The sequence below is a fragment of the Phascolarctos cinereus genome, unplaced genomic scaffold (genome assembly GCF_003287225.1).
Source record: "Phascolarctos cinereus isolate Bilbo 61053 unplaced genomic scaffold, phaCin_HiC Scaffold_3;HRSCAF=262, whole genome shotgun sequence".
Lineage (NCBI taxonomy): Eukaryota > Metazoa > Chordata > Mammalia > Diprotodontia > Phascolarctidae > Phascolarctos > Phascolarctos cinereus.
In genome coordinates, this window is record NW_027555736.1 from 259,815,335 (window position 1) to 259,834,638 (window position 19,304).

The 19,304-nt window shown below is 36.1% G+C and overlaps 1 protein-coding gene across 1 annotated transcript in view; it reads left to right on the top strand.

Moving 5' to 3' along the window:
* Nucleotides 1-19,304, top strand: part of NID2 (nidogen 2) — a 158,090-nt gene that overhangs the window by 71,627 nt on the left and 67,159 nt on the right. Inside the window, 3 exon segments of the mRNA XM_020974850.1 lie at nt 5,901-6,101; nt 6,834-7,064; nt 17,934-18,077. Of these exon segments, the coding sequence (XP_020830509.1) occupies nt 5,901-6,101; nt 6,834-7,064; nt 17,934-18,077 (576 nt within the window).

Genomic DNA, 19,304 nt, shown 5'->3' on the forward strand with positions numbered 1-19,304 from the left:
CTATCATTTCAGGATCTCTTCCAGAGGTGATCAGTGGATTTTTTCAATGACTATTTTACTCTCTGGTTCTAGGACCTCCAGGCAGTTTTACTGGATAATTTCTCGAAATATGCTGTCCAGTCTCTTTTTTGATGATGGCTTTCAGGGGGACTGAATTTTTGGATAATTTTAAAATTATCTGTCCTGGATCTATTTTCCAGGTCAATTGTTTTTCCAATGAAGTATTTTATATTTTCTTCTATTTTTTCATTCTTTTGATTTTGTTTGACTGATTCATGATATCTCATAGAGTCATTAACTTCCACTTGCCCACTTCTAATTTTTATTTACCTATTTTATATCTCACCCCTCCCCCTACCCCAAGATGGTGTGCATTCTGAATACCCCTTCCCCTAATCTGCCCTCCCTTCTATCACTCCACTCCCCCCTTTTCCTTTCCCCTTCTATTTCCCTATAGGGTAGGATAGATTTTTAAACCCCATTGCCTGTATATTTTATTTCCCAGTTGCATGTGAAAACAATTTTTAACATTTGTTTTTAAAACTTTGGGTTCCAAATTTTCTCCTTTCCTCCCTTCCCACTCACCCTCATTAAGAAGGCAATGCATGTGTAGTCATGCAAAACACATCGATAGTAGTCATGTTGTGAAAAACTGTTATTTCCCTTCATCTTGTCCTGCCCCCTGTTTCTTCTATTCTCTCTTTTGACCCTATCCCTCCTAAGAAGTTTTTGCCTCTGATTACCCCCTCCCCAATGTGCTCTCCCTTCTATCACCCCCCCACAGTTCTCTTATTCCCTTCCTCCCTAATTGAGTGTGTATGTTATTCCCTCCTTACCCCAAATCTGATGAGAATAAGATTCACTCATTTCCTCTTACTTTCCCCCACTTTCCCTCCACTGTAAAAGCTTTTTCTTGTCTGTTTTATGTGAGATAATTTACCCCATTCTACCTCTCCCTTTCTTCTTCCCACAGCATAATTCTCTCACTCCTTAATTTTATTTTTAGATATCACCCCTTCATCTTTAACTCACCCTGTGCCCTCTATCTATCTATACATATAATTTTTTCCCTCCAACTATCCTAATACTGAGAAAGGTCTCATGAGTTACAAATATCATCTTTCCATGTAGAAATGTAAACAGTTCAACTTTAATAAGTCCCTTATAATTTCTCTTTCCTGTTTACCTTTTCAGCTTCTCTGGAGTCTTGTATATGAAAGTAAAATTTTCTGTTCAGCTTTGGTCCAAGCAGGGGCAAAGCAAGGGAATCTTGCCTCAGCACCAGCAAAGAGATCTCTGCAATCCTCCTCTGATCAGCCACTTGGTTCACACTCTGTGGGCCAAGAGCACCCGAAGCAGCCACCCCTGGCTATGCCAAAACTGGGACCAGACTGTGCCCCTCTCTCACTGAGGTCTGACAGACCTTTCCTTCTGACTTAAGTTGTCTTTGGTGTTTGTGGGTTAAGAAATCTGTTAACCACCACTGCTCCCCTTGATTCAATCCTATGAGGACTGCTCCAGGTTCACTGAGGCCTGGTTTTTGCCTGTGTGGCCCATGCTGAACAGTGCTTCTCTCTAGCCTGGCATAGTAGACCTTTCCAGTCAACCATCCAGGTTGTCTTGGGCTGGAAATTTGTTTCACTTTTTTTGTGAGTTCTGCTACTCTAGAATTTGTTTAGAGCCATTTTTTAGAGGAGAATTCAAGTAAGTCACTGCTTTTACTCTGCCATCTTTGTTCTGACCCCCCACTTCTAATTTTTAAGAAATTATTTTCTTCATTAGCTTTTGTACCTCCTTTTCCATTTGGCCAATTCTTCTTTCTTTCTTTCTTTCTTTCTTTCTTTCTTTCTTTCTTTCTTTCTTTCTTTCTTTCTTTCTTTCTTTCTTTCTTTCTTTCTTTCTTTCTTTCTTTCTTTCTTTCTTTCTTTCTTCCTTTCATGAGGCAATTGGGGTTAAATGACTTGCCCAGGGTCACACAGCTAGTAAGTGTTGTGTCTGAGACTGGATTTGAATTCAGGTCCTCCTGACTTCAGGGCTGGTGCTCTATCCACTGCACCATCTAGCTGTCCCTCCAATTCTACTTTCTAAAGAGTTCTTTTCAGTGATTTTTTTTCTATTTGGCCAATTTTTTTTTAAGGAATTGTTTCCTTCAGTTTATTTTTGTCCTTCCTTTTCCAAGTTCTTGACTTTCTCTTGCATACCTCTCATTTCTTTTCTCAATTTTTCTTCTACCTCTCTTATTGAACTTTTAAAATTCTTCTTAAGCTCTTCCAAGAAGGATTTTTGGGCTTGGTACCACAAATGAAAATATACTGACAATGTTGTCCTCTCTTGAGTTTGTGTTTTGATCTTCCCTGTCACCATAGTAATTTTTTGTTTTTGCTTCTTGCTCATCTTTGCCTATTTACTGGCTTTTAAAGTTGAACTCTCCTGCTAGAGAACAGGGGGCACTGTCCCAAGCTTCTTGTGCTGGCAGCCAGGGGCCTGGTCACTGGCTTTTTGTGTGCTGGGGGCTCAGATGCTGGCAGATGGAGGCTGCAGGGGTGTAGCAGCTTACCAGTGCTGAGATGGAGTTCTAGTGGTGGTTTCTGGTGTGTCCTGAGGGCAGGTGGAGTTTTTCTGCATTTCCCCAGGGCTGTGCTGAAGCAGGTAGGGGTCCAGCCACTGGAGGACACCAAGCCACCCTGAGCTGCCCTGAAGCATATGAAAGCCAGGCCACTAGAGGATGCCTGCCTGCGTGGGGCCATTCAAATCTGGCTTCAGACATTTACAAGCTCTGTGATCCAAGGCAAGTCACTTTACCCTGTTTGCTTCAGTTTCATCATCTGTAAAATGAACTGGAGAAGGAAAGGACAAATCTTCCTAATATTTTTGCCAAGAAAATCCCAAATGGAGTCACAAAGAATCAGACATGAATGAAAAATGACTGAACCATATGTTTGTATTTTGGAAGAATTTGAAAATCAGAGAGGAAAAGTAAAATATATTCTACTGAATTTTTTCTGCGAAAGATGTCTTCTACATGGAAAATAAACCACTGTACAGATATGAGGATATCAAGCTTTTAAATCATAAAAAATGACTTGGAATTTATGGAATCAAAAGCTAATATTTTAAGAAATATTGTGTTTTTTTAATCAACCAGAAACCAAATTCTCATCCTACTATTCCAACCACCTCCCTCAGATGAGAACAGAAGAGAAGCAAAACCCATTGCAAACATGTAGTCAATCAAAACAACTTTCTACATTGGCCATGTTCAAAAAAACCCAAATCCTTCTTCATCTCTAAGTGAGTAGCATGTTTCATCATCGAGAATCATGGTTGTTCGTTACTCTGAGAAAAGCTCAATACTCTTCCAAATATACCATGACAGTTATATATAATAAGTTGTTAAATGATTCTACAATTTTGAGTACTCCATCAGATTCTCATTGTTTGCTACTTCAAAAAGAGCTATAGTGTCCATCGACAGGGAAATGGCTGAACAAGTTGTTGTATACGGTTGTGATGTAATATAATCGTGCTCTGAGAAATGATGAGCAAGATGCTCTCAAAAAACACCCTGGACTTACATGAACTGATGCAGAGTGAAATGAGCAGAGCCAGGAAAACATTGTATACAATAACAACAATTTTATATGATAATCAACTGTGAATGATTCAGCTATTCTCAGCAATACAATGATCAAAGAAAATTCTGAAGGAATTATGATAAAAAATCTTCAGAAAATGAACCGATGGAGTCTGAGTGCACGTTGAAGCATACTTTTTTCTTTACTTTTCTTGGGGATATTTTTTTTGGTCTGTATTTTCTTTTACAGCATGACTAACGTGAAAATACATTTTGCATGACTGCACATGTATAACCTATATCAAATTGCTTGCCTTCTCCATGGGAGTGGGGGAGAGGAGTAAGAGAGAATTTGAAACTTAAATTTTTTAAAATAAATATTTTTTAAAATTACATGTAATTGGGGAAAAATAAAATATTAAATTATAAAAAGTAAAAAAGAGCCATAAATACAGATGTGCATACTTACAGTTTGCTTTACTTGGGACTAATCTTTCTCTATGCTATATTTTTTATCATGTTAAATTCAAGGGTTAAATCATGAATGATCCTCACTTTGGTTTCTTAGTACTTGAATTCTTTCTTTTTCACTGCTTGCATTATTTTTTTCTGACCTGGAAACTGGATTTTGACTATAATGTTCCTAGGAGATTCTTTGGGGATTCTTTCAGGATGTGACCAGTGGATTCTTTCTATTTCCACTTTGCCCTCAGGTTCTAAGAGATCTGGGAAGTTTTCTTTTAAGATTTCTTGAAATAGGATTGTAGGCTTTTTTGGGGGGAGTGGGGGGCTGATTGCATTCAGATAGTCCAATGATTCATAAATTTTTCACTTCAATCTGTTTTCTAGATCAGTTGTCTTTCCTGTCAGATATTTCATATTTTCTCCTATTTTTTTCAGTCTTTTGACTTTGTTTTAATATTTATTATTCCCTCATGGAATGATTGTCTTTCATTTGGTCCATTCTAATTTTCAGGAAGTTTGTCGTTTGGACATTGTTTTACGCCTTTTGTGTTAAGCTCTTATTCCACTTGCAGTTCCTTCTTCCATAGCTCTCATTTGTTTTCTAATTTATTTTGTCAAGTTGTTTCATCCCCCCCTTTAAGTTTTAAAGCTCTTTTTACATCTGTCATAGGCATTCTAGTTGAATTTGTGGCTCAGTTTTGTTTTTCTTTGAGACTTTGTAGATGTTTTGGAGTCATTCTTTTCTTCTGGGTTTTTGTTTTGAGCTTTCTTGTCAACATAATAGCTGTTTTTGAGGAGATTCTTTTTTATTTGTTTGCCTATTCTTCCAGCCTACTTCCTGACTTTGGTCTTGATGTTAAAGCTGGGCTAGAGGGAAGGTCTGGGTTAGGGGTGGGACACCTGTGGCCTTGAGGCTACAGGTAGCCCTCTAGGTCCTCAAGTGCAGCCCTTTGACTGAATTCAAACTTCACAGAACAAACCCTGTTATTAAGGGTATTTGTTCTGTGAAGTTTGGTTTCAGTCAAAGGGGTTTACTTGAGGGATTTGTCTGGGCTGTAATGTTGTTGCTTTCTTAGTGTATTGAATGTTGTGTTATTTTAGGATCTCAGGGATAGGATGAGGTTCTGCAAGCTTTCAGTGGTCCCAAGTGATCAAGAGCAAAATCTAATTGCTACCCCCCCACGCCCATAACCTTCCTCTGAACTCTGCTGGTTCCTAAACTTTGGGTCTGAGCAATATTAGACTACTGCTGGAATTAGTTCCCATCATCCCACTGAAAAACTATTGTTTCATAGTAGTAGAGTTTTAGGCTCCCCTATCATTTGGTATTCTTCCCTGGCTATTCTTCTGCAGGTTGGGCAAGAGACTAGAATTGACACCTGGGATCTGAGTCACACCACTATTACTGGCTTTTGTACTTCCCGCTTTCTAGATATACAACCTAGGACCCCCATGCTTAGGAGCACCACCCCTACTTCAGCTTCTCTTCTGAGTTCCTCTGGATCTGTGACTTACAATTGTGTAGTGAATGACAAAGTTGCCACTTCTCACCTATCTCAATTCTGGTGCCTGAGTATGGGTCTATTGGCACCATTGTGTGTATGAGTTCTCTTCATATTAATGCACAGCTTCTCCCTGGCTGCTTGAATACTTCTGCATGTTCCTGGTTTGATTTCATCCCCAGTGTCTGTTTCCCTATGCCAAGCTGGGCTAAACAAATAATTAATTATGAATTTTTCTAGATTTCTCTATCAGGATTTGATTTGGTGTAATATAAAACAAATGAAAAGAAGAAAGAACTGAGCAAGAATTATTTTATTTCTCTCTTTTACTGCCTCTTTTTTCTTCTATCTGTTAAAAGGTGCTACCTTCAGTAATCACATGGACATCACCTTCTACCCAGGAGAAGAGAGAGTTCATATTACTCACATCGCTGAAGGACTCGATCCAGAAAACTACCTAAGTGTTAAGACAAACATTCAAGGGCAGGTGCCTTTTATTCCAGCAAATTTTACAGCCCATATTGCACCATACAAGGAGATTTACCACTACTCCGATTTGGGTATATATAACTTTTGGTTTTTTGCTATTATATCCTGCATGTCAGATAAAATCATAGATGCTGTGATTCAAGGACAATAATGCTCCCTGTCTGAGAGCTTCTAATTTTAAATAGAAAATATAATCACTTAACTTTATATTGCTTTGGGCTTTTGAATATAAGGATAAATGAAGTTCTCAGCTAATACTGAAAATTTATTTTAATCTAATCACTATAGAAAGTTTTTACCAGAGCTGTAATAGGAAGCTCTGTTTACATTTTACCTTCTCTTATTGCCCTTTCCTCCTGGCAAGTAGAAAAGATTAGCTTTACTGTGAGAGAAGAGAGTGAGAGGTAGAGGGCATGAATCAGTCACTAACTGGTTAACCCTCATAATAAAGAGCAAAATAACCACGAGTTGTCTCCTCAGAGATAGGTTCTTGCTAAAACACTGCTCAAACCAAAAAAGAATAATTTTTCTTCCCTTCATTACTTATTCAGACTTGCTTAAATCTCTTTAATGCTGGGAGAAATGTTAATCTCAAAACACTGTCCTCTGTGCAGTGCCCTTTCTTTCTTTTACATTTTAAAATGTTCAGGATGCTGATTTGGTGTAATTTCTGTATCCTTTATACTGGGTTGCAGGATTCCAAACTAACCACGTCTTAAAAATTAGAAAAACTTTTACTAGATTCAAACAGCTACTTCTAAAAGAATGTTTTTCAATTAACAATTTTAACATTTATTTTGCAGCTGTGACTTCTACAACCTCCAGAGAATATTATCTTTCATTTGGTGAAATCAACCAAACATTCTCTTATCATTTATACCAGAATATTACTTACGAGGACTGTAAGCATACTTCTAATCCCAGGAATGTTCCTAGAACTCAGCAGCTAAACGTGGATCATATTTTTGCCTTATATAACGAGGAAGAAAAAGTGCTTAGATATGCTATGACCAATCAGATTGACCCAGTGGAAGGTAAGAAAACAATTTATTGGCAAGAGTTACATTTAGTCTGTATTCATTACCTTTACCTGATCTCAAGAAGTTAATTCTTTCAGAAAATAACGATGGATAGGAAGGTAAGTGGTTCATAATCATGCCAAATTTCTAAGAAATAGTCTAAAATTTGGAAATAGTAATGAAAAATTTAGTTTCTACTTTTCATATGTATTACTCTCTTCTGGATTCCTTGGGTAATTTAACATTTGGAAAACTGGTTATAATTTATTTTGTCTACTAATATAGCTATTTAATGCATTATTGAACCAAGGCAGAATATCTGTTCTGATAGACAATAGATAACTTTAGTTGTATGTGTGTGTGGTTTTTTTTAGCATAGGTATTATATGGGGGACATAAGAATGCTTCCATCATTTTAAGCACTGAACTTAGAAGAGACTTGAATTCAAATCCTCTGACAATTACTAATTTTGTGATCATGAAAAATTCCAGGTCTTAGGATTCAGAACTTAAAATCATTTAGGGGTGTGCCCTCAATTTACTCTGCACAAAAGATAAAGCTAGATCAGCTGCCTCCATGGTCTAGGACACCCAGAATTCAAAATAAGGTGAACAAACCCCTCCAAAACCTGTGAACTGATTCTCACTGACCCTGAGCTCACTCAGCAACCCTCCCTTCCTTTCACACTACTGATAGTATATTAGTCTATGCTAGCACACCGAAGAACATGACAAAGCCTTACAACAGTTTCCCATCCCTTTTTAAAGGGATGGATAACCCATGGATACCTCAGCCCTAGGCTATGGAAATTTGCCCTGGCTAGCACAGGCAGGTGATTTTAGCCTCTCAGGAGCAAAAGCCTTTTAGAGGCCACAACCCTATAGCATCAGCACTACAAAGTTCCAAACTACTAGTATCAAACCAAAGAACTAGGGAAAAAAGGGAGCAGGACAGGACAACAGTACAGGACTTTGTGTATATGCGGTGTGTGGAGGGGAGGGGGGTGTAACACTCAACCAATGCTGAAGGAAACAGCACCCCAACGCCCTGGCCCCCACTTCCTCTTTCCAGTGCAATGAAGGCTGGGCTGTAGACGTTTGCTCAGGGGTCAAAAGCCAGCTTGGCTACAAAAGCAAAAATGTGCCAGAAGCTCTAACTTAGAAGATCCTATGCTGCAAAGCAGTGATCTTGCAATGCCAGGGAAAACAGGCTTTGAACTGCCACCTCTGGACCAGAGAACTGAAAAACAGAGGAAATGGGACCCAGGACAGGACACCAAGTGTGTGGGAAACTGTGAGGTACACTAGGCCTGAACAAATTAAAGAAGGGAGATTCAGAAACAATAGAATTCAATAACCCAGCATTTAGTAAAGTCCAAAACATAAATTATCTGGGAAAAAAACCCCTTTATTTAAATATTGCTTGTAAAACTAAAAGCAGTCTGGGAGAAATTAAGCTTAGACTAACACCTTCCACTGTATTCCTCAATAGTTCTAATTAGGTACACGACCTGAATGTTAAAGATCATACTATAAAAAAAATAGAAAAGGAACAGATCATATACCTGTCATACAGACAGAAGATGCATTCTTAACCAAATAAAAGAGGCAATTACAAAAGATAAAAGTGTGATTATCTAAAAAGCTTGAAACTAAAAAGCTTCTGCACAAACAACATTAATGTATCCAGGATAAGAAGGGAAGTGATTGAATGGGAAATAATCTTTATATCAAATTTCTTTGGTAAGAGTTTGGCATCTAATCAAACAACCAATGCATGTTAGTCATATGTACATACCTGTGTTTGTTGCATGTATACCCATATAATTTATATTAGGCAATCCATCCATATTAGTAATACACATACACGTATATTAGTCATATGTAAACACATACATGTACATGCATGTATGCGTGTATGACTAATATCCATTCACCAATAAGTGGTCAAAGTAAATGAACAAACAGTTCTTAAAGAAGAATGGCAAAATATTCATGACCACAAGAAATTACTCCAAATTACTAAAATTACTAAATTACTCCAGATCACTAAAGAAAAATCAAAACAACCCTGAGATTTTACCTCACACTCTAAAATTTGGCAAATATTACAAAAAATAGCAAAAGTTACTTTTGGTGAGGCTGTGGAAGGATAACCACACTAATTCATTGTCAGAGGGACTCTGAAATGGAATGAACATTTTGGAAAGCAATTTGGAATTATGAAAATAAACTGACTAAGCCTATACCCTTTGAACCAGATACTCCATTACTGTGCTTATACCCTAAGGAAGCCATTGATAAGAAGGAAGTTCCCATATACTCCAAAATATTTATAGCAGAACTTTTTGTGACAGCTAAGAACTGGAAACAAAGTAGATGCTTTTAAATTAGGTAATGGCTTAACAAATTGTAAAATATAAATATAATGAAATATAATAAGCTATGTTGTGAGAAGTGATGTGTTTGATGAATACAGAGAAACATGGAACAATCCATATGAACTCATGGAGAATGATGATATATAGACAGATATACAGATAGATAGATAGATGATAAAGACAGTGACTACAGTAATGAAAAATGAAAAACACAACTACACACTAAAAATCAAAAGCAAATATACTAAAATTATAAAGATCAAGCAGAACTCAAATTAAGAGATATGAGAAGACACCCCTAACTTACCCCTTTGTCCATAAGTGTTACACATTGCATATGTTTTCAGACTTTTTCAGTATATTGATCAGTTCTACACAGTTTTATCCTCTAAAAAATTCTATATGTCATATGGGAATGCCTCTCTGGATGGAGTAGAGGGAAGGATACTTGGAATAATTATGGTGATGTAAGAAATGGAAAATGTCAACTCAAAACTTTTTAAAAATTGTTATTAAATTTTAATATTCTTTTGTTTTAAATTTTTGAGTTCTGAATTCTTTTCCTCCTTTCTGCCACTTTCTCTACCCAGTGCAAAAGCAAACAATTTGGTATCAGTTATAACATGTGAAATCATGCAAAACATTTCCATATTAGCCATATTTCAAAAAAATGCAAAAATAATAAAGTAAGAAAAGAATACTTCAGTTTGCAGTCTAAGTTCATTAGTTCTTTCTCTGGATGTGGATAGCATTTTTCCATCATGAATCTTTTGGAATTGACTAGTTGTACTGATCAGAATAGCCAAGTCTTTCACAGTTGATCATTATTAGAACATTGCTGTTACTGTGCAAAATGATCTCCTTGTTCTTTTCACTTCACTTTGCATTTGTTCATATAGGTCTTGCTGTGTTTTTCTGAAACCATCCCCTCATCGTTTCCCACAGCACAGTAGTACTCCATTACAATCATATGCCATAGCTTATTCAGCTATTCCCCAATTTCCTCAATTTCCAATTCTTTGCCACCACACACACACACAAAGCTGCTACATATAACTCCTTTTCTTTTTCCTTTTCCTTTGATCTCTTTGGGATACAGACCTAGCAGTGGTATTGCTAGGTCAAAGTGTACACACAGTTTATAGCCTTTGGGGCTTAGTTTCAAACTGTTTTCCAGATGATTAGACCAGAACTTCCAAGAATTCATTAATGTATCTGTTTTCCCTCATCCCCTCCAGCATTAGTCATTTCTGATAGGTATAAAGTGGTACCTCAGAGTTATTTTACTTTGCCTTTCTCTACTTAATAGTGATTTAGATTTTTTTTATGTGACTACAGATAGCTTTGATTTCTTCTTCTGAAAACCGCATGTTTATATCCTTTGACCATTTATTAATTGTGGAACGGCTGTTTTTATGATTTTTTACTTTTTTACTAAATTTGACTCAGTTCTATACTCAGCATATATTTGAGAAATGAGGACTTTATCAAAAAATTTGCCATAAAATTTTTTAATATTACTTCATTGTCTGTGCTACCTTTCGGCAAAATATAACTTCCCTGATTATACCTTTTAATTAAATCAGTTTTTGTTTTTTGCTTTGTCTAAGATCATGATTGCCATCCTGTCTGTTTTTTTAATTATTGCTCATTTGAAGCATATTAGATTCTGCTCCAGCCCTTTATTTTAACTCTATGTGTGTCTGTTTCAAGTGTGTCTCTTGTTAAACAACATATTGTTAGATTCTGGTTTCTAATCCATTCTGCTCTCTCCTTCTGTTTTATGGGTGAGTTCAACCCATTCACATTCACAATTATGATTACTAACTGTATTTTTCTCCACATCCCATTTTCTTGTTTCTTCTCTCTTTTTATCCTGTCCCTCCCACAAGTCTGTTTTGCTTGTAACTACTACCTCCCTTAATCTGTCCTCCTCTTTATCGTCCCCCTTTCCCTTATCCTCTACCCCTCTCATTTCCCTGTTGGGTAACATATTTCTATACAAAAGTGAGTGTATATATATTCATTCCTCTTTGAACCAATTCCAATAACAGTAAGGTTCAAGCATTGTCCACTACCACTCTTATTTTCCCCTGCTTTTCCTTGAGTATCTCTTTTGTATGAAAAATTTTTCCCCATTCTACCTCTCCTTTCTCCCTTCTTCTAGTACATACCTCTTTTTTAAAAAATCATTGCAACATAATCAGTTCACACCCATGCCTTCTGTTTTCATAAACTGCTTTTTAACTCTTCTAATAATGATAAAGTTCTTAGGAGTTATGTATATCATCTTCCAATGTCAGAATGTAAACAGTTTAACTTTATTGAGTCCCTTATGATTCCTCTTTCATGTTTACTTTTTAAAAACAAATTTATTTATTTTTAGTTTTTAACAGTCACTTCCATAAGATTTGGAGTTCCAAATTTTCTCCCTATGTCTCCCCTCCCTTCACCCCAAGACTGTGTGCAAATTGATATACACTCAACATACACATTCATATTGAACCTATTTTCACATTATTCATGTTGTAAAAAAGAATTAGAACCTATGGGAGAAACCAGAAGAAAGAAGAAACAAAACAACACAAAATGAGTGAGAGAAAGAGAGAGAGAGAGAGCAGAGAGAGAGAGAGAGAGAGAGAGAGACAGAGACAGAGACAGAGGGAGCAAATGATATGCTTCAATCTGCATTCAGACTCCACAGTTCTTTCTCTGGATGTGGACAGCATTTTCCATCATGAGTCTTTTGGAGTTGTCTTAGATCCTTGCATTGCTAAAAAGAGATAAGTCTGTCAAAGTTAGTCTCACGTAATGTGACTATTACTGTGTACAGTGTTCTGGTTCTGTTCACTTCACTCAGCATCAGTTCATGTTAAGTCTTTCCAGGTTTTTCTGAAGTCCACTTGCTCATCATTTCTTATAACACAATAGTATTCTATAACATTCATATACCACAACTTGTTCACCATTCCCCAATTGATGGGCATCCTCTCAATTTCCAGTTCTTTGCTACCACAAAAGGAGCTTATATATATATAATATTTGTACATGTGGGTCCTTTTCTGATTTATGTGATCTCTTTGGGATACAGACCTAGAAGTGCTATTGCTGGGTCATAGGGTATGCACAGTTTTATAGCCCTTTGGGTGTGATTCCAAATTGCTCTCCAGAATGGCTGGATCAGTTCACAACTCCACCAACAATGCATTAGTGTTCCAGTTTTCCCACATCTCCAGCATTTATGATTTTCCTGTTTTGTCATGTTAGCCAGGTTGATAGGTGTGATGTGGTACCTCAGAGTCGTTTTGATTTGCATTTCTCTAATCAATTATGATTTAGAGCATTTTTTCATATGACTATATGCAGCTTTAATTTCTTCCTCTGAAAACTGCCTGTTCATATCCTTTGACCATTTATCAGTTGGGGAATGACTTGTATTCTCATAAGTTCGACTGAGTTCTCTATATGTTTCAGAAATGAGGCCTTTATCAGAGACATTGGTTGTAAAAATTCTTTCCCAGTTTTCTGCTTCCCCCCTAATCTTGGTTGCATTGACTTTGTGCAAAAACTTTTAAATTAAAGTAATCAAAATTATCCATTTGCATTTCATAATGTTCTCTGTCTCTTGTTTGGTCATAAATTCTTCTGTTCTCCATAAATCTGACAGGTAAACTATTCCTTGCTGTCCCAGTTTGCTTATAGTTTTAGCCTTTATATCTACATCATGTACTCATTTTGACTTTATTTTGGTATACAGTATAAGATGTTGGTCTATGCCTAGTTTCTGCCATACTCTTTTCCAGTTTTCCCAGCAGTTTTTGTTAAATAGTGATTTCTTATCCCAGAAGCTGGAGTCTTTGGGTTTATCAAACTGTAGATTGCTATAGTCATTGACTACTGTGTCTTTGTACCTAACCTATTCCACTGATCCACCACTCTACTTCTTAGCCAGTACCAAGCAGTTTTGATGAATGCTGCTTTATAAATACAATTTAAGATCTGGTATGGCTACGCCAACTTCTCTTACATTTCTTTTCATTAATTCTTTTAATATTCTGAATCTTTTGTTTTTCCAGATGAATTTTGTTATTATTTTTTCTAGCTCCAGAAAATAATTTTTGGTAGTTTGATTGGTATGGCACTGAATAAGTAAATTAATTTAGGTAGAAAATTGTCATTTTTATTATATTAGCTCATCCTACCCACAAGCAACTGATGTTTTTCCAGTTAATTAGATCTGACCTTATTGGTGTGAAATGTGTTTTGTAATTGTGTTCATATAGTTACTGGGTTTGCGGCAGGTGGACTGCCAAATATTTTATAATGTCTACAGTAACTTTAAATGGAATTTCTCTTTCTATCTCTTGCTGTTGGACTTTGTTAGTAATATAAAGAAATGCCAATGGTTTATGTGGGTTCATGTGTAATTTTTTATGCTTTTCTTGATGTTTGAATTTAAAAGTCAGATTTGCTAATCATCTCTGGTCTTTTCATTAGGAGTTCTTGAACGTCTACTATTTTATTAAGTGTTCATTTTCCCCTCACTAGGATAAAACTCAATTTTTCTGGGTAGGTCATTCTTAGTTGTAATTCTACCTCCTTTGCTTTCCAGAATGTGATATTCCAAGCCCTTCACTCCTTTAATGTGGAAGCTGTTAAATCTTATATGATCCTTACTGTGGCTTCACAATATTGGAATTATTTCTTTCTGGCTGTCTGAACTATTTTTTTTTAACCTGGGAACTCTAGAATTTGGCAATAATATTCCTGGGAGTTTTCATTTGGGCTTTTCTTTCAGGTGGTGATTAATGAATTTATTTTTCAATTTTCTTTTTACCCTCTGGATATTGGGGTAGTTTTCTGATAGTTTCTTAGAATTTGATGTGTAGGTTCTTTTCTTAGTCATACCTTTTAGGCACTTCAATAATTCTTAAATTACCTCTCTTCAATCTATTTTCTAGGTCAGTTGTTTCTCCAATGACATAGTTCACATTTTCTTATGGTTTTTTTTTTTATTCTTTTGACTTCGTTTTTATTGCTTCTTGATGTCTCATGGAGTCATTAGCTTCTGCTTGCCTGATTTTAATTTTTGAGAAATTATTTTCTTCAGTGAGATTTTATAACTCTTTTTCCTTTCGGCCAATTTTGTTAAGATTTTCTTTTTCTCAGTGATTTTCTTGTATATCCTTTTCCATTTGGCCTAGTCTTTTCTTTAAGGAGTTCTTCAGTGAATTTTTGTGCCTCTTTTACCATTAGGCCAATTTTGTTTTTTTAAGGTGTTATTTTCTTCAGTATTTTTTGTTAACAGCTTATACCAAGCTGTTAATTCTCTTTTCATACATCACTCTCATTTCTTTTCCCATTTTCCCTCTACCACTCTTTCTTTCACTACACCCTTTCCTTGACTCTTTCAGAAATTCTTTCTGGCCTTGGATCCAATTAGCAATTTTCTTTGTGGCTTTGTTTGTAGCTATTTTCACATTGTTGTCGCCTGAGTTTATGTCTTGATCTACTCTGCCACCATAATAGCTTTTTATGGTTAAATTCTATTTTTCTTGTTTGCTTATTTTCCTGGACTATTTCTTGACTTCAAACTTTATGTAAAATTTGGACTCTGCTTACCTGGGGTGGGGGTGGGGAGAGAGGCACTTTCTTAAGCTTGAGGTTTTTTTTGTGCTGCTGTTTTAAGAACTAGTTGTTGTTTGTTTTTGGAGGGGGGTGGGGGTTAGCAAATGTTTGGTGCTTCCAAGGTGGTGTGATCCTGGTAGAGGTATGGTTACTGCTCTCCTGTTTTGCATTCTGGTCTTTACCCATGTAGGGCCCCTGGTTTCCTGCAGCAACAAGAGCTCTAACACTTTCTTTGCCTTGGAACTGCAACCTAGAACTGTGTGTGACACAATTGAGTTGCCAATCAGCGCTAGCTGTAGGAAGTGCCAGCAAAGGATCCACTGTAACCTCTTTCTGACCAGCGGTCTAACCCCTTAACTGTCTCTGGGCTGAGAGCAGCTGCTGTTGGTGTGGCCACTGATGCTGCTGCCACACATGTGAGCTCTGGAGAGGCCTCCACACTGCTGTCACAAGCTTCTACTGCTAACTTAAATTATCTTAGGCCAGAAAACTGTCTCACTTTGACCTTTTATTGACTCTTCTAGTCCAAATTTGACTTGAGGTGTTATTTTAAAGTTGTTTGTAGGGGAATGTTGAGAGAGTTCAGCTGGAGTTGCCTCTATTCTGCCATATTGGCTTCAAAAACTTTTTTTTTTTTTAAAGAAAAGGGATATTCCTTTCTTGGCATTGTTAAAGATTGTCTAACAATAGGGAATTCCAGAGAACAAGAAATGGCGAAATTATTAAGTGATTTTACAATTATATATAATTACTCCCTTGCTGACATTTATTTACAATGAAAAATTATGTACTTTGGTCTGTTGACTGTCATGGCATTTAATTCAAAAGTTAAATAGAAATAAATTCCATTTTTAACCTTCTGTTTTGGATATCATGTTTTGAGTGGCAGATAATTTAATTTTTTTACATTCTACCATGAAACTCAAATGTTGGTAACTCTACCCTACCAATAGAAAAGCGAATACCCTCTTTCTGTCTCTCCTTATGTGTAGCAGTGGTGCCCATGTCTTTCTCTTTGTTGTTGTTGTTGTTCATCCTTCATTCTTCCGGAAGACCAATGACATCATGAGGGTAGTGGCTAAAACCCAGATTTCCTGACTCCCACTTCATTGGAAAGAAGTATAAAGTTCATGTAAGACAGATTCATTGAGGCCCATTTTATATTACTTTCATTTAATTGTGATAATGTCCCTCAACTTTTTTTAAACTACCGGTGAACTAATGTTTTCTATGTAAGACTACCAATCAACTTGCTTATATTTGAGTTTCCTTTCTTGTACATATTCACTTATTCTCATTCCTGAAGTTAATATTATCTGTCTGATATGTTCATCTTAAATGACCCTTCTGTTGTGTTTTGATGATGTTACTATATGAAGGATAATTAGTACTATATATAAAGACACACTTGAATATCATTTTCCAGCTTAGCAGAGAAAACCAATAATTTGTTCAGAATTTTCTCTTAAAATAGAAAAATAGTTGTAATAATGATTATAGTCTTTCACTAATGAGTTAGTCTAATGTTTCATTTTAGCATGGAAGTAGTCTGGAGTTCTCAAAAATTATGTCAGGAAAGCATAAGTTCTGGCAGATCTTAGCAAATTAGAAAGCCTTTAAGTAGAATCCCAGTTAAATATTGCATATATCTTATCTAAGGCTGAGCTTAGATATTTCTGTAGAAGCTAACACCCAGAAAGTTGATGATGAACTTTTTGACCACCACAATTCACAAAGACCATCTACTGTCCAAAGAGTCATGATATATTTCAGTTAGTGTCCTATCCCTATGAAACCATAAATTTTTTAAAGTTTTAAAATAATAATAATAACTTTTGTATCACATGTTGCACTTTAGTAGCTCTATAAAATAGGCAGTAAAGGCATTATTATCCTCATTTTACAAGCAAGAAAACTAGAAGGCCTAGAAATATTAAGTGACTTGCCCAAGTTCACATAGCATATTATTGGCAAATTTATGAATAGAACCTAGTCTTTTTGACTTTTTGATCAGTACTCTTTTCATTATCATCCTTGTGACCCTGAAATAAATTTTAAAATGTTATTTTGGGAGATATTACCAAGGTCATGCAGTAGCAGGAAGAGGGATAGCCAAGCTGTCCCCAGTAACTTCTCCATATAAATCGAGAAAGTGACCCAGATTAAGTCATGATAGAGAAATCCAAGAAAAAAATAACAGTGAGTCATTTTTTCATCCTAGGTCACCATAGGAAGACAAAGCAGACTGGGTACAAGTCTACCCAGATACTGAACAAAAATAAGAACACTTAATAAGATATAGTGCTTTCCTTAATGGAGCTTACAATCTAGTAGGGATATGCATAACATTTCTTTGGATGCTTCATTGAATCCATGATCTCATTTAATGTCAATACAGATTACAAACTATCCATACATTTTTGTCATACATGATTCTCTCCCATATCCTTGTAAATTAATCGTGTATCTATTATAAAGACCTTGTCCTAGATTTTTATTAACATTTTGCGAGTATTATCTATTGTTTCTTTTTGTAACTACACAATAAACATAGTAGTATTACAAAATAGTACCTTTATTGAAAGTATCAAGGAAGACAAATTATTATTATTTTTTTTGTGAGGTAGTTGGGGTTGTGACTTGCCCAGGGTCACACAGCTAGTGAGTATTTTGTCTCTGAGGCCGGATTTGAACTCAGGTACTCCTGAGTACAGGGCCGGTGCTCTATCCACTGTGCCATTTAGCTGCCCCAACAAATTATTTTTTTGGAAGTGGAGAAAGTATGTACTGAATGAAGAACACCAAAGATGGCTTTATAATGAATGCAGTAATTGAACTGGGATTATCTAATTTTTTTTCTCCATCTGCTATTTAGGGAGTACAGACCCCTTGGTGCCAAATCCTTGCTATGATGGAAGCCATACATGTGACATAACAGCTCGGTGTCTGGTGGGAACAGGACTAGCCTATTCATGTGAATGTGCAGCTGGCTACCAAGGAGATGGAAGAAATTGTTTTGGTGAGGGATTCTTTATCTGTTCATTTGGCTTTGTGTTTTGTAGAACCAAATATGACGTTTTCTTTGTATTTACCTTTGCTCAACAAAAGTGGGAATGCCATGTGGGCCTGTGTTGTTGATGCCAAGAACAATTCTTTTAAGGAAAAAAATATTCTGTGGACAATATTTTAGTGAAAAGTCTCGGGAGATTATTTTTGGCTGGAATATGGAACATCTGCTGTTCATCAAGATTCCTGAATTATTTGAGCTTCAAGTTTGTATTTTTAAAAACTATTTTATGGACATTTTAGTCTGATCAACAAAAAGTTTTCAGTGTCTCTTAACATTCACATGCTGTTATGTCCATCTGTTACATTCTAACAACTATAGTCCAAGTCTTATTCACTTTAAAAATTAAAAGTTTTACTTTTGTGCTGTGTATTTCTGACATGCTGCACAGTATTTGAAAAATGTTAAACTGTAAAAGAATTTCCAGTATAATGATAGTTGGGAAAGTGAAAGAGGGCTGTAGAGAGAGAGAAGAAATTCTTCATAAAACAAATTCAAATATTTGATGTATTTTTAAAACACATTTCTTTCTAATTATATTATTCTTGACAAATTTGCCCTTTCTAACTTTTATAAATAATTTATCTTTTCTTTTTTTATGCTTTTTTAAATTTAAATTTTATTAACTTATTTTTATTTATCAACAATCACTTCCATATGCTTTTGACTTTAAAATTTTTCTCCCCCTTCCTCCACACCACCCTCCCAAGACAGTGCACAATCTGATATAGGCTATACATTTACATTCCTATTAAACATATTTTCACATTAGTGAAGTTTTAAGTAAAAATTAAAACCAATAGGAGGTTCATCTGATGGTTCATCAGAAAGAGGAAACAAAACTCAACAGAAGAGAAAAAAAGATAGCAATTCAACTTTCACAGTTATGACTACTATCTGTGTCTTTTTCTCCATCCTTTTCCCCCCCCGTTCATGCTTTTCTTTCTCCTTTCCCCCCCACTAGTATTTTGCTTTTGACTACCACCTCCTTCAGTCTCTCCTCCCTTCTATTATCCCTTTCCCTTTTCTTCCCCTTTGCCCTTATTGCTTCTTCCCTCCCTTCTATTCTGCCCTCCCTTTTCTTTCCCCTTTTTGCTCCTACTGCCTACAGGGCAAGGCAGATTTCCATACCTAACTGATTATGTTATTCCCTTCTTGAGCCAAATCTGATGAGAGTAA